At 47.5% G+C, this 24,662-nt stretch overlaps 1 protein-coding gene across 1 annotated transcript; it reads left to right on the top strand.

Annotated features, from left to right (window-relative positions):
* Nucleotides 1-933: 933 nt before the first annotated feature.
* Nucleotides 934-24,662, top strand: LOC311318790 (metabotropic glutamate receptor 5-like; the record flags this gene model as incomplete). Its single annotated transcript, XM_084450220.1, has 17 exons — nt 934-1,128; nt 1,282-1,415; nt 2,161-2,422; nt 2,566-2,680; nt 7,123-7,372; nt 14,486-14,721; nt 14,891-15,012; nt 15,148-15,272; nt 18,127-18,295; nt 18,644-18,770; nt 20,207-20,324; nt 20,717-20,903; nt 21,106-21,264; nt 21,365-21,490; nt 21,698-21,880; nt 22,255-22,424; nt 23,633-24,662. The coding sequence occupies 17 exons, from the start codon at nt 934-936 to the stop codon at nt 24,660-24,662; spliced, it is 3,708 nt and encodes a 1,235-aa protein (XP_084306346.1).

The following is a 24,662-nucleotide window of genomic DNA, read 5'->3' as shown; positions in this document are numbered from 1 at the left end:
TAAGGTGTCATTTTAAAGCAGTTATAGGCTCTATGGTCTCGGGGTGACTTCTCCACGGAAATAATCTCACGAAAAGAATTGCTTTTCATGAAGACAACGTTATTAAAAGGGAAGGTTCACTACGCGGCTGGAAGAAAAACGTTTGAAAACGGATCGAGAAGGTGAAGTTCAATCTACTTTTCAGCAAAGAATATTATTTCATCTGCTTGAAGTCATTTGGAGCGTATACACTCTTAAAGACGCTAAAGGTGTTCGCTTCCTCGCTATGAAAGATTCATCGATCATGATTTGTTTTCTATTAGGTGTTCATGTAAGCAAAGTGATTAAACGGCAATTGACATTTCAAGACGATATTGCCGACCAAAGTGGTGTCTCGCTGGAGGTAGGCTGCACGTGCATCTTTTAGGACCACGGACAGCGACCGAGGACGCTCATGAGAAGTCGTTCTGGCTGAGATATAATAGCCTAGGCTACTGTTTTTTCGCCCTTTAAGCAAATGCAGCCTGCCGCAATCTTAACACTTTAACCACAGCTGTCTCGATAATCGTTCACCATGTAGTCTATTTATCACTGAGGCCAATCACGTTTATTTTTGATTGCAGCTGGGAAAGATTTTTGATAGTGACTTTGAAATAGGGACAGGGGACTGATTATATGGATAACGGTTTCATATTGGAAAATTATAGAAAAATGTTTAGTTTGGATGAAAAGTGTCACTATGTTTGTAAAAAAAAAAAACTGTTTTGTCTCATTCCAGGTTCATGAGGCAATCAGCGACTAAACACACCCAGATCAAACTCACACGTCATTCTTTAGGAATCAAACCCACAACTCTGGCTTTGACGGTACCATGTTTCAACCGTCTGATCCATCACCATCGAAGCCCTGAGAAGACAGAGGAGGATGGGAGGTGGCGGGAGATCGGGTGGGGGGATGGGAGGAGGAGGGTTGTGTGTGCACCTGCTGCTGGTCTGTGTGTTGTTGGGATCTGACCCAGGCTGGCTCAGCCACAAAGGTGGTGTTGGGGTCACAGCCCAGACCACGGAGAGAAGAGTCCTGGCTCACATCCCTGGGGACATCATCATAGGCGCTCTGTTCTCCGTGCACCACCAGCCCCCTGCTCACAAGGTGAGGCGCACTGTGTGTGTATGTGTGTGTGTGTGTGTGTGTGTATGTGCATGTGCATGCGTGCATGCGTGAGAGAGTGGAAGACAAAGACAGACAGGGAGAGAGATTGTTTCGAAGTTGTGTGTGTGTGTGTGTGTGTGTTGTCCTGCCCAGGTCCATGAGCGGAAGTGTGGTGCGGTGCGGGAGCAGTATGGCATCCAGAGAGTGGAGGCGATGATGTACACCCTGGACCGCATCAACGCCGACCCCCACATCCTCCCTAACATCACCCTGGGCTGTGAGATCAGGTACACAGCTGCCGTCCTCACTGCTCAGCAAGTGCTTTGAGGTGTGCTTGATTTACGTCAGAATTGGCTGCTCCGGGTCTGTTCCATTAGCCTTGTAAGACCATCCTGATCTAGCGAGCTCACATTCTCCTTTGTTCCGTAGATCAGTCTGGACTTCCACCTATCTAGAACAATTTCAGTGGGTGGGAGTAATTGCCTTGACAGATTAACTCCTTCAGCCAATCAATGTGTAACAAAACATTTACAAATCTAGTCAGAAGAACGAAAACATCTCTTCCTCAGAGAAACTCTGTGCATTCTCTTGTTCTTGTTTAATTATTATTGAGTATATATCTGCAATAACTGCACTTATGGCTGTGTTTATTCTAGCAACGTTAACATCACTGCTCGTTGCTTTGGGAGACAGGAACTGAGCAGGGGCTACATTCTACTGGGGGGCAGAACAGCAGTCAGAACACAGTCCCTGGTTGGCCTGTTCAAGACGTAATCGGAGAGAAATGGTTTGAAATAGGGGGATGTCCAGACTGATCTGCAGAGCGAGACTGAATGTGAGCTTGCAAGATCAGCTTGGTCTCGCGAGGCTACCGTTCTATGGGTTTTATCCTGCCGGGGAAATTAAATCAAGTGCACCTTCGCTGTTTGAAATTACTAGAAAAATGCAGAAAGACAGATCTAGAAAATTAGAAAAAGGAGGAATTGATTCATTTTCTAACTGCGGGTTTTCTAACTGGGTTGTTGCGAGCAGGGACTCGTGCTGGCACTCAGCTGTGGCTCTAGAGCAGAGCATCGAGTTCATCCGGGACACCCTGGTGTCCAACGAGGAGGAGGAGAGCCTGGGGCGGTGCACTGCGGAGGACGGGGCGGCCCTGGTCCGGGGGAAGAAGCCCATCGTGGGGCTGATCGGACCGGGCTCCAGCTCGGTGGCAATCCAGGTGCAGAACCTCCTCCAGCTGTTCAACATCCCCCAGATCGCCTACTCTGCAACCAGCATGGACCTGAGTGATAAGGTGGGAACACACATAGACAAGCACCTACAGTTCACACACACACACACACACACACACACACACACACACACACACACACACACACACACACACACACACACACACATACTCTCCTTTATGGGTGATTGTGTTTCTTTTCATAGAGTCTGTTTAAGTACTTTATGAGGGTAGTGCCATCAGATGCCCAGCAGGCCAGAGCTATGGTGGACATTGTGAAGAGGTACAACTGGAGCTACGTGTCCGCCATACACACAGAAGGTGAGAACACACTCTGAGACTCTGTCATTACGCCTCCTCCTCTTCTTTCTCGTAGAGTGTGAGTGGTTTTGCCTGTGTAGAGCCTTGATCACGCAGGAACATAATGTGTGTGTGCGTGTGTGTGCGTGTGCGTGTGGGTGTCCCTGACTCTGCTTCACACTGTCTGTCTTTGTATCCATATGAAAAAGGCTGGGCATAAGCTCCAAAGCTACGATAAGCTCTACCTTTGGAATGGAAATCTTCCACTCCCACACAAGAAACACTGCACAGTACTATGGGGCTTCTCCCAGCTCTGCCACTTTTAGCAATGCAATTAGAATGCACACCTCCATTCCAATGGGCGTGCAAAATGAGGATAGGTCAGAAATAAGACGAATATTGTGCAACACTTGCCATTCTAATACATAGCAACTGTATGATGTACTGGTATGTATACGTGTCACCACGGAGACCGCATTCTATCAATAGAAATGGAGAGTCATACTGCGCACGCATGTGTTCCGCCTAGTGTTCTCATTAGCATTGTAATTTCCAAAAGTGTAGGTACATGAATAATGGATCTGAGTTTGATAAGATTACAGACTACACTGTATGGGGTACACTTTCTTCTTATTTCTCTGTGACGAGGGATGGCTGTACTTACTGTAGGTGATGAAAGAGTATAGTGTGTGTGTGTGTGTGTGTGTTTTCATGCGTGACTGCTGTTTCCATAATCTAACTCAGAGTAGTCAGCCTGAAACAGGTGAGGCAATATTAGGATCATTGTAATACAGTATATTGATGTATGTTTGGTATATTAAGTTGAACATGTGCGTGCGGCACATTCAGCTGTTCTGTAATAAGGCTGGTCACCATTCTGAAATATGATATTTGAAAACAATCAATAACACTGCATTTGGCTTTAGATCCAACTTAACACTCTCATTCAGTCATATAGCAGGCAGTGGCAGTCCACACACACACACACACACACACACACACACACACACACACACACACACACACACACACACACACACACACACACACACACACACACACACACACGCGCCCTGCTGGCACAGTGATCTAATGACATACTGCTCCCAGGCTGGAATGGACACACACACGCACACACACACACACACGCACACACACACACACACACAGCTCAGTGGAAATGAGGACGCGTTTGTACCAGATTGTGAATTGGAGGTAATTCTTGTAAAAGGATGTAATTCAGAGTCCAGAATAATGGGAGTATCTGATCTCAGCTCTGCCTGGATTAGATTGAAGTCTAAATAGAGATGACTGAATACTACCTCTCGCTTGAATCTCCTTGAAATCTCCTTGAATCCTTGTTTCTAAGGGATTGATAATAAGGGTCGGCACAGATACACTAACTACAACATTTCCAATTAGAATGTCCTTCCCTCTCCCTCTCCCTTCCTCCGTCTGTCTGTCTATCTGTCTGTCTGTCTGTCTGTCATCTCACTCATCTGTCTGTCTTTCTCTCTCTCTCTGATCAGTGGAAAGGAGATAATCAAATCCCATGGTAGGAAATACCATGTTTGCTTTTGAGTTGTGAACCAACTGCATGAGGGGAAAAAAAGTTTATTTAGTGAAATATCAAACTCAAAACACACACTCCCCTTCACATGGGATTTGGGGGATGAAACCTGATAAACCTTCAGGATTATCATCGTCTGTCAGTGAGTAGGCTGGTTCAAATGGGGTTGAGTGAGTTAGTTAATAAAGCTGTCTAGGGATGGACAGCTGGCTTGGGGCTTGACCCTGTGACCCTGTTGGTATGTGGGAGACCGCACCACCTCTGTGTCACATGTACAGTCACAGGCTGGGAAATTCAGCTTGGTGTGTGTGTGTGTGTGTGTGTGTGTGTGTGTGTGTGTGTTGGACTGGTGCTTATGAATCCCAAGATAGAAACGTCTTGTTTTTTATTTGAACTTATTTTATACCTCTTCTTGCACTGTCCTGTTTTTGCACTGTCCTATCTGCGTCCCCTGTTCAATGTTGCAAGTAAGCAAAAACACTGGCAATAAAACAAATTCTTATTCTGAAAACTCTCTTTCCAAAAAACAACAATACCATGCTACTCTTCTCTTGTCACACACACACGCACACACACACACACACACACACACATACACACACACACACACACACCGCCTGATTCCTTGTGGTATGATCAGGAATGTTTAACCCTCAAATGGCCCTGTGACCATGTGACTCAAAATAAATCACTTTCCAGTGAAATGAAAGTTAAATCCTGTTTGTGTGCTAATTCCCCTTAGCACTGTAGAGATTGAACTCTGTGGCAGCATGGTGGACGTGCTGCCTTTTTATGGAACTGGATTTATGGCTGAGCTTTTGTAGCCATTTTCATACACACACATGCACACACACGCACGCACGCACACACACACACACACACACACACACACACACACACACACACACACACACACACACACACAATTGAAATCTAACTCTTGTGCTGAAGTGAGAGAATCTCTTATCTTTCTCAGATACTCAGACCCCAAGAGTGAGAATAGATTTCCACAGCAACACAAACTAGGTGACCTGGTTTTCATGCAAATGGGGGAGTCTACCCCTGACAGTTTAATAAATGGGGACACCACATATTCTGGGGCATCATGTTGGCACACCATCAGCGTGCGTGTATGTGTGTGTGTGTGTGTGTATCTGCGTGTGTGTGTGTATGCGCTGGCAAGTATTTTTGTGATAAACAGTACAGTACAGTCTGCTCTAATCTAATACTGTATGTACAGTATTTAGACGTTATTGATCACCATTCTGATCGATTGTTCTGGCAGCAGCTGGCAGTATGGTGGGTCATCAGCCAATCTGAGCTATGTCACTTCCTCCCGGGCTGCGTGCATCAGATCTGAAGTGTTTAAACTGGTGTTAACTGTGTTTGAACTGGTGTTAATTGTGTTTGGGCAGACTAACATAGGGGAAGAGGCAGTGAGAAGGAGAATTTACATTACATTACAGTCATTTAGCAGGCGCTTTTATGTAACGACTATTATTATGTAGCGACTTATAATAATTGCATTTAACGTAGCTAGTCAGTGTACTACTACTTGCCAGTAGTGTTGTAGTCAACACCACCTAAACCAAGACCTAGTCATGACCAAGACCAGAGTGTATTGAGACCGAGACAAGACCAAGACTTTGAGGGGTTGAGACCGAGTCAAGACCAAGACCAGACCAGTGTGAGTCACACACTGCTTGACACACTTGCGATAAAACGTGGAACATGCAAATCATAGGCACTCCTCTTTCACTCCAGCAAGACATTGCTTCCTGTATCCTGCATAGACTGTCTGCTAAGTGATGTAATGTATGTCAGTCAGTGAATGCCCAATGCTGCCACATCTATTATTGTTTGTTTTCAAGAGTTTGTGTTTGTTGATTATGTGAACACAAATAAAGTTATTCAAATGTGTGTGTGTGTGTGTGTGTGTGTGTGTGCTTGTGTGTGTGTGTGTGTAATAAATTAGACAATGCACAGGTAATTGAGGGTCATTCCAGCAGCTGTGATCTTGACCAGTCTTGAAATAAAATCCCTTATCTGATGACTGAGACAAGACCAAGCAAAAGTGTGGTCGATTCTGAGATGAGAGAGCATCAAAAACCTTCAAAGAGTGGTCTTGAGACCGGTCTCGAGTACTGCAACACTACTCCGGTCTCGAGTACTGCAACACTACTCGGGTCTCGAGTACTGCAACACTACTCCGGTCTCGAGTACTGCAACACTACTCGGGTCTCGAGTACTGCAACACTACTCCGGTCTCGAGTACTGCAACACTACTCGGGTCTCGAGTACTGCAACACTACTCCGGTCTCGAGTACTGCAACACTACTCGGGTCTCGAGTACTGCAACACTACTCCGGTCTCGAGTACTGCAACACTACTCCGGTCTCGAGTACTGCAACACTACTCGGGTCTCGAGTACTGCAACACTACTCGGGTCTCGAGTACTGCAACACTACTCCGGTCTCGAGTACTGCAACACTACTCGGGTCTCGAGTACTGCAACACTACTCCGGTCTCGAGTACTGCAACACTACTCGGGTCTCGAGTACTGCAACACTACTCCGGTCTCGAGTACTGCAACACTACTCCGGTCTCGAGTACTGCAACACTACTCCGGTCTCGAGTACTGCAACATTACTCGGGTCTCGAGTACTTTTTGCAACACCACTCGGCAGGCAGAGCTGACTAAGTGTACGAGGAGGCGAAGTGACTAAGAGCATAATCCAGTTCTAAAGCCAAAGTGCATGAGTAGCAAAATATAAATACAAAAGGTGCTTTAAGAGTTAGGAGACTAGTACGCCTTTTTTTGTTATAATCAGCCTCCTGCTTGTGTGTGTCCATCTGTCCTTCCACCTGTCCGCCCGCCTGTCCACGACCCAAGGTAACTACGGTGAGAGTGGGATGGAGGCGTTCAAGGACATGGCGGCCAGGGAGGGCCTCTGCATCGCCCACTCGGACAAGATCTACAGCAACGCCGGCGAGAAGAGCTTTGACAGGCTCCTGGAGAAGCTGCGGGGCCACCTGCCCAAGGCCCGGGTGGTGGCCTGCTTCTGCGAGGGCATGACCGTGCGCGGCATCCTGATGGCCATGAGGCGACGCCGTCTGGTCGGAGAGTTCCTGCTGGTGGGGAGGTGAGTGGAGCGTCGAACGCAATCAACCGCAACGCAACCTACATATTGTCACCTCCAGGATGTGTTTTGTCCTTTGGGCTCTGTGTGTTCAAGAGGCATTGCGCTGATGTGACACGCCCCCCCCACCCCCTCGCCCCCCATTAAAGTGTGTGAGTGTTTCGGCAGAATGCAGTCTGTTCTTCAGTGTTGTATCGCTCTGCTTTCACCACTCAGCCTCTCAAAGTCTCCAGCATCATCAAAGACGATGTATCCATGGTTACTATCCCCATCTTCAACATCATCATCATCATTATCATCATCATCATCACAGTCCCTGGCCTAACTCTCATCAGTTTTCATGTTGTTCCATCAGAGGCAGACACCGACTCTCCAGTAAGGTAACTGCTGGTGCTTATATTACCCACCACCTTAGAGGTATATCTGGTGTCATGACAACTAACATACTGTAACAGTTACGCTAAATCTTGTTGCCAGGTTGGCTCACTGAGGCATTGTCTTTATCTTGACAGGGATGGTTGGGATTCTTTTGCTTTTAATTAATGCTTTACTGTTCATTTATTTTTGTATTGTATGTAGACCTCAGAGCTCTGGAAGGGGTGTGCACCTGAAGGAGGTCTGCGATGTACTGAGGAGCCCATCCATTTCATGATTTGAAAACAAAAAGCAAAATCTTACATTTAATTCTAAAATGTACCAGAAGCCAATGGAGGGAGGCCAGGATAGGTGTAATGTGCTCATGTTTGCACGTGATGATACAAAGTTCATGTTACATTAACCTTTGGTTGTGTTCTCTCTGTGTCTGAAAAACAGATGATTTAGATCATGATGATGATTTAATACAGAAGGATATGATAAGAAAAACTTTTTTATAAAATTTACATGTAATGGAAACTGGTCTGTAAATTTAGTGGACAATGATTTTTTCTAATCTTATCTTATCCTTCTGTATTTAACGATCATCATCAAAAAGATTATATCCTGTTCTCTCCCTAAAAATATCCCATAGTAGAAAATGAAAAATTCCTTAAGAGCAGAAGCGACACATTATTTCATGAACCTTTAGGCCATTGTCACTATTAAAAATGGCACACTATTCATAGAGCCTTTTAATTGAAAGAGAAGGTTGGAGACGGGTAGGACGGTGGGGGGGGGGGGGGGGGGGTGGGGGTGGTAGGGGGGTGGGTGTGTGAGAGAGAGGGAGAGAGAGAGAATAAAATAAAAGTTAAAAAAGGAGCTAGAGTGAGGGGGATGGAGTTCTCTTGTGCTTTTCAATCTGGCAGGGTGACAGTCTTTATTTTAAGGTCCTGGACTCCAGCTTGGTTATATCCCTGGAGCTCTATACCAGTCTTTTCTCATTAGGAAACACACATGTAGGCTGTCTTTCATCCCTCTCAAATACGACAGCATGGAACATGAAGTGACCTTGAACTACATATACCAGTACCCCTGCCCAGCACACGCTGCACTAGCCACATGGCTGCTCCTGGCTCAGATGCTGCAGGTGATTTTGCTCTGAGCTGAAGTTTGATGCTTTAGGGCGCGTGGTGCCTGGATGTCTCTACACTGATTCTCTGGTTCACGTGGTTACATGGTCTGTGCTCCCTTTAAAAGGCAGACATGTCACGTGATTGGTTCTCTGATTGTGTGTGTGTAAATGTAATGTTAACTAAACTAATGAACAAAATATACTACTAACCATAAATAACAAGATAACTACCTATAGGATTAGGCTTCAGCATTAGGGATTCAGAGTTAATCAGTAACTACTCATTAACCAATCATTGATTCCTCAATAACTACTATAGTAGTCTCCAGTCCGTTCTCTAGTAACCCATCATTATCTACTATACAGTGATGGATTCAGAGTTAATCAGTCACTACTCATTAACTAATCATTGGTTCCTTAGTAACGATAGTAGTCCCCAGTCTGTTCTCTAGTTCCTCAGTAACTACTATAGTAGTCCCCATCAGTAACTACTCATTAACTAATCTCAGAGTTAATAAGTAACTACTCATTAATTAATCATCGGTTCTTCATTAGTTACTCAGTAACTATTCATTTGTCTGTACCTTATTGTAAAGTCTTACCAAAACGGAAGTGATCGGTATATTTCTATTTTGTTTGGCCTACCTGATATCTGCCTCATAGTAACTCACCTCCCTAACGACTATCGAGTGTCTAAGCAGGCGTAACATTATACGTGCAATTCCGCGTGCCCACACTCACCGCTGCAGGGAGGGAGGGTAGACGGCATCGACTGGGAGCACCAATCTCATGACCTGATATTTTTATCCAGTCAATATATCTGTTTGGCGGGACAGGCTGTGTGCAAACAGGCATTTATGTATTTATCTACATAAAAACCTACAGAAAAAGTGCATTTCTCTATAGGAGGGCAAAAGGGCAGGGACTCAAGCCCCCTTCGAGGTCTATCTGTGCGCATGCCTGTGTGTGAGCGTGGGTACTGAGATTGATTATTGTGTGTGTCTGTGTGTGTGTGTGTGTGTGTGTGTGTGTGTGTTTTGCTTGAGGGTGTGTGAGGACATGACAGAAGAAACTTGTTCCTTTGGGAGATGGGCTGAGTTCTGTTTATCTGTGCCAAAGCTGAATATTTAAAGTCTGTCTATTTAAGAAAAGGGTATCGGGGTCTTAGTGCTCTGCTGTTAGCAAGGATATTTCATTAACCTTTAATATCAGGTTTAGGCCCATTGAGATTTTAATCTATTTTTCAAGAGCCATCTGACCAAGAATGGCGTGCACACGCATGCTCCTAAACGCACCTGCACGTGCACCAACAAAACACATGCATGGACGTAACTCTGATCCTGAAATGTGTTGAATGAAAAAACAGGTATTTTTCCCCTCACACCCATACAATCTGATTCATACTTGTCTCATGTAATTGATAGTATTTGTTCCTATTATTAAGTGAGACAGCTAACATGTGGTCCTGGACCTGTGAGCCACCCACACAGCCCATTCATACAGGTGTGAGTAATTATACCTCACTAAAAGGACAGCAGCGCATGACTTAATGACTGTTTTCACGTCTCCATTCACCAGCACTCCTGAATCAGAGTGAATCATGCCAACTAGGTTGTTTGACTACTCTAAAATGTGTCCTTCCTTCTCCCTTCCTTTGAGAAATCACTGATCTGACATGGCTGGAATGGTTACAGATGGTTAGAACAGTGCTGCCTTTAACACATCCATGCATATTACAGTACCTAGATCAGAGATTGCATTAGATAAGAGATTACATTAGCCTACATGCCATTATGATGACATTAGCCCATACATGCTCTTGTTAGCAACAGCTGCTGAAAGACAAACTAGCTCCACACAGACTGTATGGATAGACTGAGTCACAGAGCAGCACAGAGAGACAGGAAGACCTATTGTACTCTGGGAGGACGGGAGGTCAGGGCAGGGTTGACTCCCCATCAGCTGGTTCTGACCCCAGGGGGGGGGGGGGGGGGGGGCTCTGGGGTTTTTACTCAGACCAAAGGGAAGAGTGCCACCCGTTGGCCGCCCCTCACCACCACAACCACCTGGTCTCCCATTCCAGGACATAATATTGCTTGGCCTCAAAGACCACAATACAATGGGTTTTGTTTATTCATCTCCATTGGCCTATAAAGTCTAGCAGTATCTAATTCACAGTGGCTGCTCTAACAGTACAAGCCCTTTGCTCGGACTGTGAGAGACAAGCCTGCATTGGGATGCAGGATGCAAGGTGTTGTGACTGCTGTACTTTCATACCACTGTTTCCCCATATAGTTCCTGGTTAGTTCTCTAATGAGCTTCCTGATATAGAGCACCTCACAGCCCTCTAATCTCCACTCCAAGCTTCCAGCTGGCAGGGAAGTTGCTGGTTAGAGCACTGTAGGTGGTTAAACACATGTGTATGTGTGTGTGTGTGTGTGTGCGTGTGTGTGTGTGTGTGTTTGTGTGTGTGTGTCTGTGTGTGTGTGTGAGATCGTGTGTGTACGCGCATGTTGTGTGCGTGTAATTGTGTGTGTATGCGCATGTTGTGTGTTTGTGATTGTGTGTGAATGTGCATGTTGTGTGTGTGTGTGTGTGTGTGTGTGTGTGTGTCAGTGCTGTAGGTGGTTGAGAAGCAGAGGGGTGCCCTTTCCAGGTCACTGTGTGGGCTGTTCCCTGCGCTCCCATCTGGCTCCAGGGTGATTCAAGCTATCCACAGTTGCTTCCCTTCTCCACTTTTTCATAACTCTCCCTGGCTTCTCCTAGCACTCTATCCTTTTTCCTCTGCGCTCCCTCGTAGGGATGTGTTACAAAACCTTCACCCAGGGGACGGAGCCGCACACAAAAGCCCTCCCACACTGGCGTTGTATAACAGCGGCGCTGTCGAGATAAGCCAGGCTCTCCCACAGGCTGCCGCTACACCCGCATCTCAAAGGCCACTGCATCAAGGGAGTGCTTATCTCGATAGATGGTGCTCCATTCTCTCAAAAAGCACCGAGAATAACTGTACGGATTTTTTTATTAAACCTTCATATAGTGCGATGATATTGTCCCCGCCCCCACCCACCGCCTCCAGTCTCCTGAGATGACTGGCTGCGCGCGGCCGTGTTTCGGTCGGCTGAGGCTGTGAGAGCATATGGTCCCCATGCTGGTCGCTTAATAGCCTAGACACCGACCCGCAGGATGCATGCAGCACCCTGGCCACCTCTCTGTCGCCTCCGTCCCTCTCACTGACACTCAGGGGTGAAATTTCCACTGGGGACAGGGGGGACATGTCCCCCCAACTTTTCAAAATTGTGTTTTTGTCCCCCCCACTTTTTACAGTCCGAAAACTAACAGTAGGCTGTAAGAAAAACGACAAGAAATAGTGCGCTCTCTAGGACCACGCGGAAGTAGCCCCGCTCAGCCAGTGATGCCAACTTAGCAACTTAGTCTCTAGATTTAGCGACTTTCCAGACCCCCCCTGGTGACTTATTTCATGAAAAGCGATTAGCGACAAATCTAGCTACTTTTTCTGGTCATTTGGGGAATTATTGTGTTGACAAGGAAGCGAGCTCAGCTCACGAGTCACGACGAGAGAAAACTTTTTTTGCTGCCTTCACGTCCTCTCTCCCTCGCTCACCCACACACACACCACACGTGCTGGGATCCCTCCCGCAACAACCAATCGTATTGTCAGAAACGGCTAGTTTACCTAGATACTGGTGACGTTAGGTTAAGTTTTAATTAAGCCCTGAAGGCTATACAGTATTATTTTACCGTTATTCTTTAGGTTTACAGACCTATGTTGTTTAAAAGAAAAAAAGCTAATGTTATACGGCAACAAAAAAACAAGTTTGAAAATAAGTAAATAGTTTGATTTTTTTTTCCATGCTCATCATCATCATCACATGGCTGATGTAGGCTACTAGGGTTGCACTGTAACCCGCCCCGCCCCCCGCCATCTAGCGACTTCTGGGACAGCCACTAAAATAGCTACTTCCCTTACTGAAGAGTTGGCAACACTGCGCCAGGCCCCCAGGATTCGCCTTATTCACTTCAGCTGCCATATTGGTCAGTCTGACGTAATTGGTGGTGCGGATGCGGAAGTGCCCGTTGACTTCAATGTTAAAAGTTCACTGTAAAAACACCACTTCAAGAACTAAAATAGTCAAAATAACAGGCTGAATACACTATCGGGGTTACAAACTCATCATTACCAGACTGACTATTTTTCACTGCCGTTGTTTTCGCTTTTGGAAATACATGGGGGTGAATGCAGCTAAGGGGACCAGAGGGTGTGTGCCATTTATAGAGGCATCACATTACTCAGCCTCCCAGGGAAAGTGTACTCCAAGGTGCTGGAAAGGAGAGTCCGGCCGATAGTCGAGCCTCAGATCGAAGAGGAACAATGCGGATTTCATCCTGGCCGTGGAACCACCGACCAGCTCTTCACTCTCGCAAGGATCTTGGAGATCCCTCTTCTCACCCGATCCCTGTACACCCAGAGCGAGAGCTGTGTCCGTGTCCTTGGCAGTAAGTCGTTTTCCTTTCCGGTGGGGATTGGCCTCCGCCAGGGCTGCGCTTTGTCACCAATCCTGTTTGTGATTTTCATTGACAGGATATCGAGGTGTAGTTGTGCGGAGGTGGGTTTGCAGTTCGGTGAGCTGGGGATTGCGTCGCTGCTGTTTGCAGATGATGTGGTCCTGATGGCATCATCTGCCTGCGACCTCCAGCACTCTCTGGATAGGTTCGCAACTGAGTGTGAAGCGGCTGGGATGAGAATCAGCACCTCTAAATCTGAGGCCATGGTTCTCAGCAGGAAACCGGTGGTCTGTCCGCTCCGAGTAGGAAATGAATCCTTACCCCAAGTGAAGGAGTTCAAGTATCTGGGGGTCTTGTTCACGAGTGAGGGAACCATGGAGAGGGAGCTTGGCCAGAGAATCGGAGCAGCTGGTGCGGTTCTGCAGTCGCTTTACCGCACTGTTGTGACGAAAAGAGAGTTGAGCTAAAAGGCAAAGCTCTCGATCTACCGGTCTATCTTCGTCCCCACCCTCACCTATGGTCATGAAGGATGGGTCATGACCGAAAGAACGAGATCACGGATACAAGCGGCCGAAATGAGTTTTCTCCAGAGGGTGGCTGGGGTCTCCCTGAGAGATCGGGTGAGAAGTTCAGTCATCCGGGAGAGACTCGGAGTAGAGCTGCTGCTCCTTTGCGTCGAAAGGAGCCAGTTGAGGTGGTTCGGGCATCTAGTGAGGATGCCTCCTGGGCGCCTCCCTAGGGAGGTGTTCCAGGCGTGTCCGGCTGGGAGGAGGCTGCGGGGTAGACCCAGGACTAGGTGGCAGAGCAGAGCGATTTCCGCACTGGCCTGGGAGCGGCTCAAGATTCCCCAGGTAGAGCTGGTTGATGCTGCCAGGGAAAGGGATGTCTGGGGCCCCCTGCTGGAACTGCTGCCTCCGCGACCCGACCCCGGATAAGCGGATGAAGATGGATGAATGGTGAATGCAGCTGACGGCTAACTACGGCTCATTCACCTCCATGTATTTCCAAACGCGAGGCACGTTCGTTGCCATGGATCAATCGCGTCTGACACACGACACTCGACTGAGTATAAATTAAGCTTCTCTCTCTCTCTCTCTCTCCAGCGATGGCTGGGCAGACAGGTATGATGTAACCGATGGGTATCAGAGAGAGGCGGCGGGTGGCATCACTATCAAGCTCAAGTCGCCTTACGTGACCTGGTTCGATGACTACTACCACAACCTGAAGCCTGACACGAACGTACGTAACCCATGGTTCCCCGAGTTCTGGCAGCATCGGTTCCAGTGCATGCTGAAGGGACACCCACAGGAGAACAGCAAGTACAACCGCACCTGTAACAGTGAGTACATGTACACACACACACACGCACGCGCACATTTTAGGCTAACAATCCTTGTTCTTATTACCTTTGAAACGCATAACAACGCATGGTAGATTGTTATGATTGTTGCATATTCATTAGTGTCAGGAGGGAGTACCCAAACTGAAAAGTGTTTGTGTGTCTACAGGAAGAGAGTCTCTGCGTCACCAGTATGCCCAGGACACTAAGATGGGCTTTGTTATCAATGCTATCTACTCTATGGCATATGGACTGCATACCATGCAGAAAGCACTCTGCCCTGGCTTTCAGGTAATGTTGTGCTACACATTGGGGTGTGTGTGTGTGTGTGTGTGTGTGTGTGTGTGTGTGTGTGTGTGTGTGTGTGTGTGTGTGCCTGTGTGCGTGTGTGTGTTCACCATACTCTTCCTGCCTGTGGCGCACCAGGGTCTGTGTGGATCCATGCAGCCCATCGATGGCCGCCAGCTGCTGGAGTTCCTCATGAGAACCAACTTCACGGGTGTGTCAGGAGAGGCCATCCACTTTGACCAGAACGGAGACTCACCTGGCAGGTAAGAGACAGACACAGACAGACAGACAGACAGACAGACAGACAGACAGACATATAGATCAATTGAGTGATTGGGTGGTTGATTAATTTGTTGATTGGTTGATTAATTGATGTCAGATCAAACTTTGTATTTGTATAGCACATTTCATACACAGGCAACACAATGCGCTTTACAGAGAGCAAAGGGGGGCTGGACATAGATCCTACTTCTATGTTTTCCAGAGGGAAGAAAACCAGGCCAGGTCCAGCTTGGCTTATGTGCATGGCTGGCTTGTTTCTGTTCAGGACTGGTAGGACGGAAGCTAGTCATGCCACTGACAGTGTTGGGAAAGTTCCTTTTTAAAATGAACTAGTTCAATTTTCAGTTCACAATTTTCAAAACGAACTAGTTCAAGTTCAAAATGTCATTCCCAAAAAATGAAATAGTTCATAGTTCTTTTTTTAGTTATTTCGGTCAGGCAGGAGGCTTTGTCGGTCTGTCTGTCTGTCTTTCGCGAGGTTTTTCTACCCTAGTCTACGCACCTGGGGCCTCATTTATCATTGTGGATACACCCTATTTCATTTAAACCTGATTTTTGTACTTGCTTTTCTCCGCAAATAATGTGATGTATCATGACAAAACTCGATGGGAAATATTGTGGATATATGTCACAATATTTCCCATTGAGTTTTGTTTGGCATGATACATCACATTATTTGCGGAGAAAAGCAAGTACATAAATCAGGTGTAAATGAAAAAGGGTGTATGCACAATGATAAATGAGGCCCCTGGGTGGAATTTGTTGAGAACATATGACTTCACCTGTGCTGCTGATGGGAGCTCAGGCCAGAGAGGTGATCAGCATTAAAGATCAGCTCATGGCTGATGCTTTGTGGATAACACCCCAGAAAAGTAGAGCTTGAGGGAGAAAACTGAGGAGAGGTCACATGTTCTGAACATGACCCACAGCTGGTACATCAAAGGCCTGAGGGTCTTTAAATGGTCTTCAGGGTCTGGCAGGAGCCAGATCCCCTGGTCTTGTTATTTGAATGTGCTGCTCTGATCCCATTATGTTTTTTGAAATATAACCACCTCTTATTAATCCATTAGCTATACATAGCATACACCAGAATTGCTACAGCCGAATACGTCCTGTGAAACGAACGAACGCACGAACGTCGTTATTTTGAACGCGTTCGTGCACAACACTGGCCACTGAAATAGCTGTGAATTGAAATGACATGAAATAATGTCTGATAAATTAAGATAGGTCTTGTGACCTGAACACATCAGTTCCAAAACGTAAACAACAGTGTTTGTTTAGCTACATATAGACTAGAGGAGTTTCGCTCAGCATAGACGGTAATCTCTGAGAATGTCCCACGTGGGATTCCAATGCTCTGACCGCTACTCTACTTGTGCAGTGGAGATCAGTGGATCTGACCTATAAGGAAAGGGGTAAAGGTTGGAGTGAAAGGATGAACATGTGGAGGTTTGGGGTATAGTATAGTATAGTATTGAACCCCGGTCTCCCGGGTGGGAGTCCAATGCTCTGACCACTACTCTACTTGTGCAGTGGAGATCGGCAGGTTGATTTTGGTGTCCTTCTTGATTTTGGTGTGCTGGGACTATTGCCTCTAGTGGTGCCAACAGAGATGCAGGCCAACATTGTCGGGAGTAAGGGAGGGAGGGAGTGATAACCACTATACTAGGAGCGCTGGCTTCCAGCCACGCACAAAAAAAACATTAACTCAGGGGCCAAAACAGGTGAGCTGTAAAAATTATTCCCTGACCTCTCTCAATGAGATGATCGAGCAAGCTCCTGGAAAATGTTTAAATCTATTGGCTAGGAGCATTTACAGAGTACTAAATATGGGCTAAATACTTCATAAAAGAGTAGATAAATAGTTACAGAGATGTTAGGGACTTTCTGGGACCTGGGTATAGTACAAGAGGGAGAGACACTAGGGAGGAGAGAGGAAGACAGGATTAGTAGCCACACTGTGTCTTTACAGCAGTCATTTCTACCGGACACAGGGTGGCCTGCAGGAGACAGAGGGGCGTCCACAGGACCTGGTTAGAGTATAAGAGGGAGAGGCCATAGGGAGGAGAGAGGCAGACAGGGTTAGAAGCATGAAGAGACACATAATTTAATACAAACAATGCGCCATAGGATACACACAGCATCAGACTCATGCAGTAGTATCTAGTTCTTCATCGGCCTGCCCCTTACAACACACATCTTAATATAGTATATACACAGTGCACCATCGGAAAATCATTCCCATAGAATATACACTATCATGTACACTGTCATACACATACAGCATCATCTTGTTCCTCATCACCCAATCAAGGCCAATCGCAAAGAAACACACATCTTGATACACAATGCATAAAAGGATATGCAGCAAGGATATACACAAATGATTCACTAGCAGGCTGGAGTCTGCCTCTCTGTGTCTCTTGGACCTGGCTAGTGATTATAGGTGAGATTAAATAGGAATGTCTTAAGATCTCGCTTAAAAGTTAATTCCTTGGTAGGCTAGACAGTAGGGTATTGCAGTAGTCCAGCCTGCTTTTGATGAAAGCATACATTCGTCTTTCAGTGTCAGCCTGAGAGAGAAACGGTTGCACCTTGGCAAAGCTCCTTAAGTGATAAAAATATTCTAATATTCTAATGTTCTTGATGTGGCTTTCAAAATTAAGATTTTAGTCAAGTATGATGCCTAGGTTTTGAGCCAGGCATTTGGTGTCAAGTGCCAGTGTTTTTAAATGTGCAGATACTTTCTCGAAATGATGTGACATCCATGTGTGTGTGTGTGTGTGTGTGTGTGTGTGTGTGTGTGTGTTGCGTGCGTGTGTGCATGTGCAGGTATGAGATCATGAACTTTAAGCATCTGGGAGAGGAGGAGTACAGTTACATCCACGTGGGCAGCTGGGACCAGGGAGGACTAAGGATGGACGACGAGGAGATTTGGGCCAACAGCAGCACCATCATCCAATCAGTGTGCTCAGAACCCTGCCAGAAGGCCCAGATTAAGGTCCGAATCTCCCGTCAATCATCATCATCAGAAGGACCAATCACATTCACAGCCTAGTAGAAGGAAGGATGATACGTGTGTGTGTGTGTGTGTGTGTGTGTGTATGTGCGTGTGTTTGTGTGTGTGCGTGTGCATGTGTGTGTGTGTGTGTGTGTGTGTGTGTGCGTGTGTGTGTGTGCGTCTGTGTGTGCGTGTGTGTGTGTGTGCGTGTGTGTGTGTGCGTGTGTGTGTGTGTGTGCGTGTGTGTGTGTGTGTGTGTGCGCGTGTGTGTGTGTGTATGTACGTGTGTTTGTGCGTGTGCGTGTGCGTGTGTGTGTGTGCGTGTGTGTGCGTGTGTGTGTGTCCTAGGTGATCCGTAAGGGCGAGGTGAGCTGCTGTTGGACGTGTACTCCCTGTAAGGAGAACGAGTTTGTGTTTGACGAGTACACCTGTCGAGCGTGTGACCTGGGCACCTGGCCTGCGGACGATCTCACAGGTATTTTACTCTCTCTCTCTCTCTCTCTCTCTCTCTCTCTCTCTCACTCTCGTCCACTCTCTTTCTCTCTCCCCTCACTCTCTTCCGCTCACTTTAAATATCCCTATTTTTCACTATCTCTCCATCTCCCTCTCCCTATCTCTCTCTCTGTCTCTCTCTCTCTTCCTCTCTCTCTCTTCCTCTCTCTCTCTCTCTCTCTCTCTCCATCTCTCTCTCTCTCTCTCTCTCTCTCTCTCTCTCTCTCTCGTGGTCTCTAATTGACCTTATTCACACGGTGGCCATTTCGCTCTTACGTCACGCTCAGGGTGTGAGAATGCGGAAGTATCTATAGACCATATAGTACAAGTTCGTTATAAAAATAACACTTCAAGATTCGAAATAGTAAAAAATAACATCCAGAATACACTACTGGAATTACAAACTCAGAATTACTGGACTCTGATTGTTTTTCACTGCGGTAGTTTTCATGTTATGAAATACATAGGAGCGCATAAGTCATCAGCTCATTCCCGTCCATGTATTTCATAACGTGAAAACTACCGCGGTGAATAACAATCAGAGTCCAGTAATCATGAATTTGTGAATTTCTGACTATTTCGAATCTTGAAGTGTTATTTTTATAACAAACTTCAATCAATCCATCAATCAAAACTTTATTTGTATAGCGCATTTCATACCCAGAGGCAACACAATGCGCTTTACAGAGAACAAGCGAGGTGGGCATACGACCCACCCCTACATATTCTAGAGGGAAGCAAAAAAACAGTATCACCCAGGGGCCAGATAAGTGAGCTGTAAAAATTCTTCCCTGACCCCTCTCAACAAGGCGATCGAGCAAGCTCCAGGAGTATGTTTGTCTACCGGCTAAAAACATTTATAAAGCAATAAATAACATTAAATTACATTTTCAGAGTAAGAGAGACTAAAAACATCATAGGAGAGACATGGCAAACACTGGTGTATGTCTGTGTGTGCGTGAATGTGCCTGGGCCCAGATAAACGCAGGGGTTGGGGTAGGGAGGGGGTAGGAACTTCTACTATTAGACTATGGATACTTCCGCATTCTCCCACCCTGAGCGTGACGTAAGAGGGAAATGGCCGCCATGTGAATAAGGCCAATGGCAGCACCTCCAGGCTGTAACAGAGGAGTGTTTGAGGGCTCTCAGGTCCCTGCTGCTGTGCTCTGTGAGGTGTGAGGTTATCACAACAGTACAGGAGCCTGACTGATGTGTGAATTTGGAGAGATGTGGAATTTGGCACAGACTTAACTCTGTTAAGGCAAACACACACACAACACTAAAACTTGGTTTTGATGATGATGTGTTGGTTTTAAATCCCCCCTCCCCCATTCCCCCATTCCCCCTCCACCCCCCCCCCTCTCTTTCTTTCTCCTTGACTCTCTCTCCATCCTGCCTGTCTTCTCCTCCTCCCCTCAGGTTGTGAGCCTATCCCGGTGCAGTACCTGCGTTGGCAGGACCCCGAGCCTATCGCTGCGGTGGTCTTTGCCTGTCTGGGCCTCATGGCCACTCTCTTCGTCACCTCCGTCTTCATTAAGTAGGCTAATCAGTCTTTGTATGCTTGTGTGTTGTGTTCTTCTTTATTGTATTCTTTTCTTTCAAATAGAAATGGAACCCTATTTCTGGTGTAGCGTTACGGAAACCCCTAAAAGTAGTACAATTAATCTAGTTGACTCAATATTTTTAGGAGCTTGCTGATAAATACGTGTTTTATTTATATCTGGTATGTATCCTACAATGAGTTAGTGGAATGTTCTAATTTATTTTTCATAGCATTATGTTTCTGATAATGTAGTATTTATGCTATGCATATGTGCTCTGTAATATGCACCTTACTTCCTTCTTACTGAGCATATACACAGTAAGAACTGTATGTGTGTGTGTGTGTGTGTGTGTGTGTGTGTGTGTGTGCGTGCGTGTTTTTTTTAGGTTCTGGGACACTCCGGTGGTGAAGTCGTCCAGCCGTGAGCTGTGTTACATCATCCTGGCGGGCATCTTTCTGGGCTACCTGTGCACCTTCAGCCTCATCGCCAAGCCCCACGTGGTCCACTGCTACCTCCAGCACCTGGGCATCGGCCTGTCCCCGGCCATGAGCTACTCTGCGCTGGTCACCAAGGTAGGGAGGGGTCTGAGAGGTGGAAGGATGCAGAAAGAAACACTGGAGCAATGGTGGAGGGCGTACTGACAAAGGGCTATTTAACCATCTGTATTTTCAAAACAATACTGATTATTCAGAATCTCAATGTGCAGAGTTTTAGTTGTACATCTAACCAAAGCGAAAAAAAGTAGGTTAAGTGTGTTGTTGTTGTTTACTCCAGACCAACCGTATAGCGCGTATCCTGGCAGGCAGTAAGAAGAAGATCTGTACAAAGAAGCCTCACTTCATGTCCGCCGCCGCCCAGCTGGTCATCGCCTTCCTGCTCATACTACTGCAGCTGGGCATCATCGTGGCTCTCTTTATCATGGAGCCCCCGCAGGTAGCTCTGTGCGTGCGTGTGTGTGTGTGTTTGTGTGTGTGTGCGCATGTCTAAGCATGCCTAAGCGCATGTGTAAGCCCATTCCCCTGTCTCCCCCCAGGTGATCTATGACTACCCCAGCATCCGGGAGGTCCACCTGATCTGCAACATGACCACACCGGGGGTGGTGGCACCTCTGGGCTACAATGGCCTGCTCATCCTCAGCTGCACCTTCTACGCCTTCAAGGTGCTCTGCCAACCACAGTCACGCTAGATAGACCAACTGGTTCACTGTGTGCTGTACTACCTCACTCACCCACTGGGCGCACTGGGATCAACGCTGTGTTTCTCCTTCTCTCTCTCTCCTTCTCGCTCTCTCCCTCTCTCTCTCTCGCTCTCTCTCTTCCTATTTCTGATTCCTCCCTTGCTCTATCTAACGCTCTTCCGTTCCCAGACTCGGAACGTGCCGGCTAACTTCAACGAGGCCAAGTACATCGCCTTCACCATGTACACCACCTGCATCATCTGGCTGGCCTTCGTGCCCATCTACTTCGGCTCCAACTACAAGATCATCACCATGTGCTTCAGTGTCAGTCTCAGTGCCACTGTGGCACTCTGCTGCATGTTTGCGCCCAAGGTAAGATCATCTTCATCATTATCATCATCATCATCATCATCTTCTTCTTCTTCAACATCATCATCATCAACATCATCATCTTCTTCACCGACAGTATCATCATCGTCATCATCATCATCATCATCATCTTCTTCATCATCAACATCATCTTCTTCTTCTTCACCATCATAATCATCATCATCATCATCATCGTCATCATCATCATCATGACCATCAACATCATCATCATCATAGTTCTGGTCCTGTCCTGATCCAGGTGTACATCATGACCATCAACATCATCATCATCATAGTTCTGGTCCTGTCCTGGTCCAGGTGTACATCATGACCATCAACATCATCATCATCATAGTTCTGGTCCTGTCCTGGTCCAGGTGTACATCATGCTGGTCAAGCCGGAAAAGAACGTTCGCAGTGCCTTCACGACCTCCACAGCGGTGCGCATGCACGTGGGCGACGCCAAGAACGCCGCCCCCAAGCCCAAGGCCTCCGGCGGCCTACCACACATGTTCAGAAGACGCGGCTCCGGACAGGACAATAGCAGGTACAAAGGGTGGGGGTCAGGGTGCGATGACATTATTCACATGGGGGGGGGGGTTAGAGCAGTGGCCATAAGATGTACAGTAGCCTGGTAGGGACTCAGTTGCCGTGTTCAGAGATGAATATCTGTTGTTGTACTTTGTTTCCTGGAAGAGATATAGCAGAGCCCTAACCCAGACAGACAGTATTCGAGAGCACATTGGCATCGTTATCACCACCCCCTCAGAGAGTTCCCACAGCTGAATCCATTAGCCCAGGGGAGAGAGATGAGGCTGTTGAGGCCGTGTGAAGAAGACTTTTCTGTAGGCTTCTGCATTTGGGTAAAGTACTCCCACAGAAGGCTCATGCCCTTGAAGTGGTGTTTTGAGAATTCACTTGAGGGAGCGAGAGAGAGCATGCAGGAGTGATGCTGTGAGGGAGGAGGAGGGTATGGATAAAGGGAGAGGGATAGGACAAGCAGAAAGGAGAGGACTGGGGGAGGAGGCTTGGGAATAATTAGGTCCCCGAACCCCTGGATGGATTGGTCAGGAATCCCTAGCTGTCAGTCAGGGGCCGATGTAACTCCAGACTTGTTTGATGTGCAAGGAGGAAAACACAGTTGTTCTGTGCTTTGATTGGTTTGATTGGTCCATTGAAAGATCCCCTTACAAAGGGCTTTGTACTGAGGAAACCATATCTGTCTAAAATCGATGAATGCCCTCTATTAGCGGGTATAATCAGATGTAGAGTAATATACCTCTATTACTGGGTATAATTAGATGTAGGGTAATCGCTCGTTATGGGTAGCTACAGAGTCACACAAGGTGAACCTGCTACACTCTTAGAAAAAAGATGCTACTGTTAAACCCCTGAAAGGGGAAGAAATAAATGATAAAGATAGATTTGAAGAGCTGGGCTGCTGCTTGGAACCGAATCACTTAATGACAGCCCAAGGCAGTGCAAGCTATATATATGGGGAGCACATACCACACTACTCGCGTGACGAACTCGCCAGCCCCGATCAACCTATAACTAGAAGTGACTTTTTCAGCCTACTACACAACCAGCTCAATCCATAAAGGGTTCCTTAGTTATTCCTGAGGGAAAACTCAAACTCAAACTCAAAACTCCATTTTATGTTCCAGGTAGAGAACCCTTTAGTGACCCCTTTTTGTGTACAGTCAGTGTAGATCAGAGTTACAGTGTAAACCTATCCTGATGCTTCCTCCTCAGCTCCAATGGGAAGTCTGTAACGTGGGCCCAGAACGAGCGCGGCTACAGGCCCAACCTGTGGAAGAGGATCTCCATCCACATCAAGAAGAAGGAGGAGGTCAACCAGACCGCCATCATCAAGCCCTTCTCCAAGGGGGGCGACGCGCCGCCTCACACAGGGGTCAGGGTGGAGTACGAGGAGGCACAGCAGGAGGTGCAGAGATACACCCCCGGCAGCTACCGGCCCCCCTCTCCTGCCGTCAACCTGCCCACTATCAGCCAGCGGCTGGGGGGTCCCCGGGCCTGCCTTCTGGTCGAGGAGGGGGAGGGGGCACAGAGGCTGCCTCCCTACCTGTCCGAGCTCCCTCAGCGCGGTGGTTGTGGGGGAGCTGGGAGAATGGGAGCCGGGGCTGTTAGTCGCGGGGTGTGCGTGGGAGCTGTGGGCGTGGGGGAGATGGGAATCGGCGTAGGTGTCATCGGCATCCAGCCGCAGGGCTCCACCATCATGGACCAGATCAGCTGTGTGGTCAACCGTTTCACCGCCAACATCAGTGAGCTCAACACCATGATGCTGCCAGGTTCTCCACCGGGGGGCGCCACTGCTGTGGCCCCTGCTCCCGGGCCCACCTCCCTGCCCCCTGCTGCTGCCCCCTGCTCCCCTTCCTACCTCCTGCCAAAGCCTGGCAGGCCGCTACCGTCCACCGTCACCACCTATGCAGAGGTGGCAACTGTCACCCCTTCCTGTGGGAGCCGCGCAATTGGCGGCGTTTATGAGAGTGTGGGCGGGGCCTGCGGAAGCAGCAGGGCGTCACCGGCGAGTCTGACAGACAGCGCCGGGGGGGTCTCTCGCTGCTCAGCGATAAGGACAACAGATCTGTTGGATGAGCTGGCTGCCCTGACCCCCCCATCCCCGTTCAGAGACTCGGGCTCCATCAGTGGCTCACCCCCCTCCCTGTCCCCGGCCTCCGAGTGGGCTCTCTGCGAGCCCTGCGAGTCCAGGTACGATCAGCTGGTGGTCAGGCACTATAGCCAGAGCTCGTCTTCTCTGTAA

Source organism: Borostomias antarcticus (genome assembly GCF_949987555.1).
Source record: "Borostomias antarcticus genome assembly, chromosome: 15".
Taxonomy (NCBI): Eukaryota; Metazoa; Chordata; class Actinopteri; order Stomiiformes; family Stomiidae; genus Borostomias; species Borostomias antarcticus.
The sequence above is the reverse complement of the archived record's forward strand: the minus strand, read 5'-3'. Positions and strand labels throughout refer to the sequence as shown.